The sequence below is a fragment of the Rutidosis leptorrhynchoides genome, chromosome 9 (assembly GCF_046630445.1).
Source record: "Rutidosis leptorrhynchoides isolate AG116_Rl617_1_P2 chromosome 9, CSIRO_AGI_Rlap_v1, whole genome shotgun sequence".
NCBI lineage: Eukaryota > Viridiplantae > Streptophyta > Magnoliopsida > Asterales > Asteraceae > Rutidosis > Rutidosis leptorrhynchoides.
This window is the reverse complement of record NC_092341.1, coordinates 333,142,972-333,149,113: the sequence shown is the minus strand read 5'-3', so window position 1 is coordinate 333,149,113 and position 6,142 is coordinate 333,142,972. Positions and strand designations below refer to the sequence as shown.

The following is a 6,142-nucleotide window of genomic DNA, read 5'->3' as shown; positions in this document are numbered from 1 at the left end:
ATGAGATTGATACTACTCGCGAAAAATGATATCAAGATAATCCTTAAAGGATATCAAGAATGCATCTACTGAACAAATAGCTTGATGGAGAGGTATTTACAGAAGTATCATAAACATTTATTGTTATTGTAATTTTGGTTTTTGTTTCCCCAAATTATCCTTTTGATCGATCATCATATTATCTACTATAATATTGTATTGTAAGTGGGATTTACTAAACTACTCAATCGACAATCTGAAGCCTGCAATCTGTGAAGTTTTAAATTTATTAGTTGCCCAGGTTAGTTGTTGTTGCACCAGTTGGTCATTTTCTTTATTTATGATTGTGTTGTATTACGTGTTTACCTTTCGTATCATTATTTGTAATATGGTTTTTTAAATGTTTTCAAGTGTTGTCTTTTTAGTTCGAAAGGCACAAGATGGTACAGTGATTGGAGCTCTTAATGTTGAAAGAAATGCAGAGGTAATTGGTAATAATGGGTTACGAAACTTGTGATGTTTTGAAGAAATAAGGAATGAAGCTAACTTATACGAATCAGTCTTTGAGGCTGATAGTTTATATCGTGGATATGCTTTAGGTCATGTTCGAATTTGCATTACAAACAGATATGTGTGTGTATTGTATTTTTTAATCCTTAATATTTATTTTATGAATTTCTTTTGACTAAGGTTTTTTTTTTTTTTTTTTTTTTTTATATAATTTTCGTTGTTGATCAAGGGAATGTAAATAAGCTAGTAAAATGTAAAACTTTGTTATACAATTTTTTTTCAAAAAGTCCCGCATCGCGTAGTTTATTTTATTTATAAATCATATATCTCATATAAAAATAACATGACCAATTATGTTACTGACGATGATCATAATCCGGATTAAATAAGCGTAAATTACAAAGGGTGTTGATATATCAAAAATATGATATACATTAATACGCTATTAAAAAATAATATAGTTATTAGCGTAAATCCTAGCCTTTTTCGATACCAATGTTGTTGAAACTCTTTCTAATCAATTCTTTTCTAACATATCATTATCGATAATTATTAACGTCAATTCGTTACACTTATAATTAAATTTAAATGATTATTAAAGATGTGTACATTAGTTAGAACTTAATACATCATTAATTAATGAGATTTGCACATATTATTTTTTTCTTCCTAATCTTTGAGTTAGTCTTCAACTTTAGATTATCCTTGTACATTATTGTTTATATCTATATATAAGAATATTGATTTAAAAAAAAAAAAAAAGTTTAGTTAGTCTTCAACTTTTCTTTTAACTATGCAAATTCGTTTAAGAATTATTTTTTCATTTGATAATTGAAAGAATAATATATGTGGTATTCAAAATTTTGGCTCCTTTTAAAACTTTGAGCCATAAGCTAATGATCAATGATATGTGCTTCCCCAATAAACAAGTTCAAGCTTCATCACTGAACACACTACAACGAAGGGTCAAATATTACTCGATAGTTAATTTGGTAGAATTTTCTTTTATTTTCTTGACAATTGTACGTTTTAATTTTCAGATTGATCGACTACATCAAATATTACTCGGTAGCTACTTTCTATAGATCAAATTTAACATTTTTTATTTTGAAGTCACAACATATGCGAGAAAAAATGCACTTGCAAAAATTACAGTAATTGATCACTGCGTCCAATTGAGAAACAAGTACAATTAATTAATTAAGTAGAAGCTATAATAATAGAATAAAAAGTTCAATAATTCATAAAGCATATGAAATTAATTAAATACCCAAAATACCCACTAGAAAACCCTAACCTCCTGTGGCCTATGTACTGCACTCTAAAACACTCCCATGCAGGCAGGCCTTTTTGTTGTCGTGTTTTTAGCCTCAGATCACCTGTCTCACTACTCCCCCCCTCTAAAATATTCAATTCATCAGTGCATGCGTTAATTTAAGTACACTTTTACGTAAAATGTGCTGTCAAAATTATTACCCACTTCAATAATCACCGGCGGCGGCTGACATTGATGCCTGTAACTGAAGCAAGTGGTGATAACAGTCCGCCGCCGTTGGCCGTTGTTCTGGATTCTGATCCAAACATCTTGTTTGCAACTCTCTTAACGCTTTTGGCAACCCCACTAATCCACATGTTTTCAACATATGGCCCACACCCCATACGTCCACTTTCACTCCATGCATACCGCGCCCTTTCATTTCGGGCGCGTGTCTATTTCCCGCCGATGTCGGCGAGACCCCTGATTCCGCCCTTGCAGAGTCCTGCTGGGGCGGATAAATTTGCGGTGCACTAGCTGCTTCGCCGAACCCGATCACAAACCACTCGTTCTCTCTATCGCTTCTTCGCATCACTTTATCCCAACCTAAGTCGCGGTGCATGAACGATAAGTCGTGTAACGCGACTAACGCTTTTGTTACGTGTTTTAACGCTTCTACTAACTGCTCGAAATTAGAGAGCTTTAACTTGCAACCTCTTGGCTTGAAACTCAAACTTAAATCTTTTTCTGAAGATTGACAAATGTATTCCGAATGTGGGATCCGATGATCGAGGAAATCGTATATTTCTTTAACCGTAGTCCATTTTCGTTTGCTTGAATAAAATCTTGTCATGAAATTCGGTGTTAGTTCAATTATGTTACCGTTACCTAAATCGAGCATTTCAAAATCACTATACGGAAATGCCTTGTTGATCTGTTGAACATTAGCACAACGATCCGCTAATAGTGACAATAAACCCGCAATACGCCAACAAGGAACCAACGCTTTGACTCGGTCTGCAGGCGTTGACAAGTCAACGGTGTGGAGATCAGTTCTTATGAACCTATCATGTGTTCGACTCAATGCACAAAATGTGACAATATAGCCAACCGCATAGTAACCTAAAATGTAAGGAAGATCCGAATAACTCCATAACAATTTCTGTACCAATAACGAAGACGGGTCGAGATTATTATCTTCCCTTAACATATTGGTTTCTTCCCCTCTCCACAAGCAAAAATTACGCACGAATCCCGTCACATTCGGCCATTGATCTTGTATCCCACTATTCGGGTTCAAACTAGATGGTTTTCGAACAAAGACCATATCAAGATTACTAAATTTTGATATAACCTGATTGATGCAATCATCCCAAAGACCTATGAATGACTCTCTTACAGTGGTGGTAAGAGTAGGGTTTGACCGGGCAATCGGGGATAAAATCTCAAACGCGATTGATCGACAATCTAAGGGCTCAGAAGACGTGGTAAAGAAAAGTTCTTTTCCTTGAGGAAGATCTCGATACAAATCTTTTCGAATCGGAAAACGTAACTCTTCTGAGGGCGGTTCTTGCAAGTACCATGGCAGATCGATTAAACTCGGTAGCGATGGTGGCGGTACACGAAGACAACCCAAGTAATACTCGGTCGGATCTTGAAATTCCATCGGTGGCATAGCTGTTAAAAAAAAAAAAGTACAATAGTTATAAATTGACTTCATGCCATTTTACTAAAAAGTGTGACAACAAATTAAACAGTAGTATTAATTTTGTTTCACAATTCTCATATACTCCATTATTGAAGATTTAAGGATCGACATTAATTAAAAAGGTATAAATTAAACTTGTGACAGAAAACATGAAGCTTTGTGCTGAATTATTTTCTTACATCTAATTGATGGCTCTAAACAAGGGCCTTGTGTTCTTTCATTAACCAGACCTGGGGATAGAAATAAATATTGATGTATGGACTAAAAAAGCTAGTAACTTTAATGTTAATTAATACCAGAATGTGAATATTAAATACTGAAGTAATTAATTAATAATGTCTAGTTAATTATACCTGTAGTGTGAGGATGAGTTGACTTTCTTCTGCCAAACACTTTGACTTGTTGGCCAGGAAGAAATCTATCAACAGAAAAACCCTTTAGTGGAGAATTTACGTCTTCATATGCTTCCAATCTACAAGCAACCATTGCATCATCCAAGAATGTAAGTTCATCCGCATTTAAAAAACTTGTACCTTGAACCTTAATTCTACCTCTATGATGTTCACCTTCTTCAGCCCATAAACTCACCAATTCTTCCCATACCATTCTTACTTTACCAATTCTTCTTAAATCTGTAAATGTTTTTGTTGTTGTTGTTGATGATGTTTCATATTGACCAACTCCTTCTCCTACCTCCATTGCACTATCTATCCCTAATAAACTTCCTCTTACACCATGACCATAACCACTACCACCCATCATTATATGTCTCCCACCCCTTCCTATAATCACAAATAAACAATTTCATTATAATCACCATTTGTATTGTATTTGTATTTGTATTTCTATTACGATACAACATAAGTAGTAAACAGATTAGAATTTTCATGTTCAGCCTATTAAGGTGGACAATATTTTTACTCAGATATACACGATTCAATAGAGTTATAATGCCACCAATGGCCACTACAAAATACAACGTCCCAGCCATTATTGGACAATATAACATTATTTCAATGTAACATATATCAGTATTTGCATTTCGTTACAACATACGGAGTATGTTATAAACATATAAGAGTTTTCATGTTCAGACCACTTGAGGTGCACAACATTTTTCACTCAGATGTACGTACTTTAATTGAACGTACTTTAATTGAGTTATAATGTTACCATTTCATACTTAGTTAAGTTGGCCACTGGTGAAGTTTGAACTTAAAACAAATATAACGCCCCTAACCATTAGCCAATACATCATTATTTCGATGCAACATGTAACATGTTATAACCGAATACAAGTTAAAGCTAGATAATTATTAATTTATTATTCATAGGTAATTAAGGCAAGTTCAAACGTTCCAACAATTAAGTTAATGACGCATAAAATCATGCAAAAATTGTACCGGAAGATGAGAAAGGAAGGTCATCGTCTCTAAACGACGTCGGAAGCGGAAAATTAGACTTCGTATCCACAACAACCGGCAACCGAGAATCTTGATCACCACCGGTTGTAGAAGTCAACTGAAACGGATACGTGGCTCTGCAAATACTATTTTGTGGGGTCCGCATTCGAGACCCCATAAATTGTGCCAATTCTTCAAACACTTCTTCATCAAAAGAAGCAGGTAATCTATGTAACTTTCTTTCATACGGTGATAATCTAAAATAACTTTTACCAATTTGCTCTCTTTCACCACCCCTTTCCCACTCATAAACTTTCCTAAATTCACCCAACATGTTATCCCATTTAGTACCCGCTGTTTTCGCATCACGGTTCACCCCATTTTGTTGCAAAAATATCGCAACTTCTTTGTCTTTTTCAGCTCTTGTTTTACCTCTTCCTTGTATTTGTGAAGGTGGTATTGGTGCTGGTGCGTCAATCCGGTTATCGGATGCATGATCCGACCCGGATACACCAACACCACTACCACCACCACCTTGGTATTGGACCCTCCAAGCCCTAGCAAGCCACAACATCTCATTGGGCTTCCAAACTGGGCTTACATATTTTCCTTTTCTTAATTGGTGTTGTGTGTATTGTTGCTCCCCTTGATCCGACTTACTAGTCTCCTGCCCGGAGACCGAGGGGCGAGGGGAGTGAGACGGTGACGACGCGGTGTCTGACGAGGACGCCGCGGCTGATTTTTGTGACGGCGAAAGTGTTTTCGCGGTCGCAGAAATAACACTTGGAATTTGTTTTTGTGAAGGTGATGGTAGAAGTTTCCATTGACCTGTTGCGCTTGTGTATCTAGGTCTTTTGGGATTGAGTGGTTCTGTTGATATGTAAAGTTGGGAGGACGGTGGCTGTGATGGTGGTGGCGGAGATAGAAACGGCGGCGGAGCAACAACGACGGTTGGTGGTTGTTCAAATATGGTTTCTTGAAGTTGGTTATCTTTAGGTGAAGGTGTAGAATGTTGAAGTTGTTTTTTGGTGTTGTCTACACCTTTGTTATCACTCATCTTTTTTTTTTTTTTTTTTTTTTTTTTTTTTTTTTTTTTTTTTTTGTTAAGAAACTTTGGAAAAGAAACCTAACAAGATTGAACAACTTAGTTTTGCATATATCCCATAATTTTGGGTATTTTTTTAATACTACCCAAGTAGTATGAAAATGGGTTTCTGGGAATTTGAGATGGTTTTATGTAAGGAGTATTAAAAAGGTCAAGTTTGAAGAAAGAGAGGAAGATTGATA

At 35.5% G+C, this 6,142-nt stretch overlaps 1 protein-coding gene across 1 annotated transcript; it reads right to left on the bottom strand.

Annotated features, from left to right (window-relative positions):
- Window positions 1-1,970: 1,970 nt before the first annotated feature.
- LOC139869069 (uncharacterized) lies at window positions 1,971-5,912 on the bottom strand. Its single transcript, XM_071857397.1, has 3 exons — window positions 4,856-5,912; window positions 3,806-4,234; window positions 1,971-3,421 (listed from the first exon to the last, which is right to left on the bottom strand). The coding sequence occupies exons 1-3, from the start codon at window positions 5,910-5,912 to the stop codon at window positions 1,971-1,973; spliced, it is 2,937 nt and encodes a 978-aa protein (XP_071713498.1).
- Window positions 5,913-6,142: the final 230 nt, after the last annotated feature.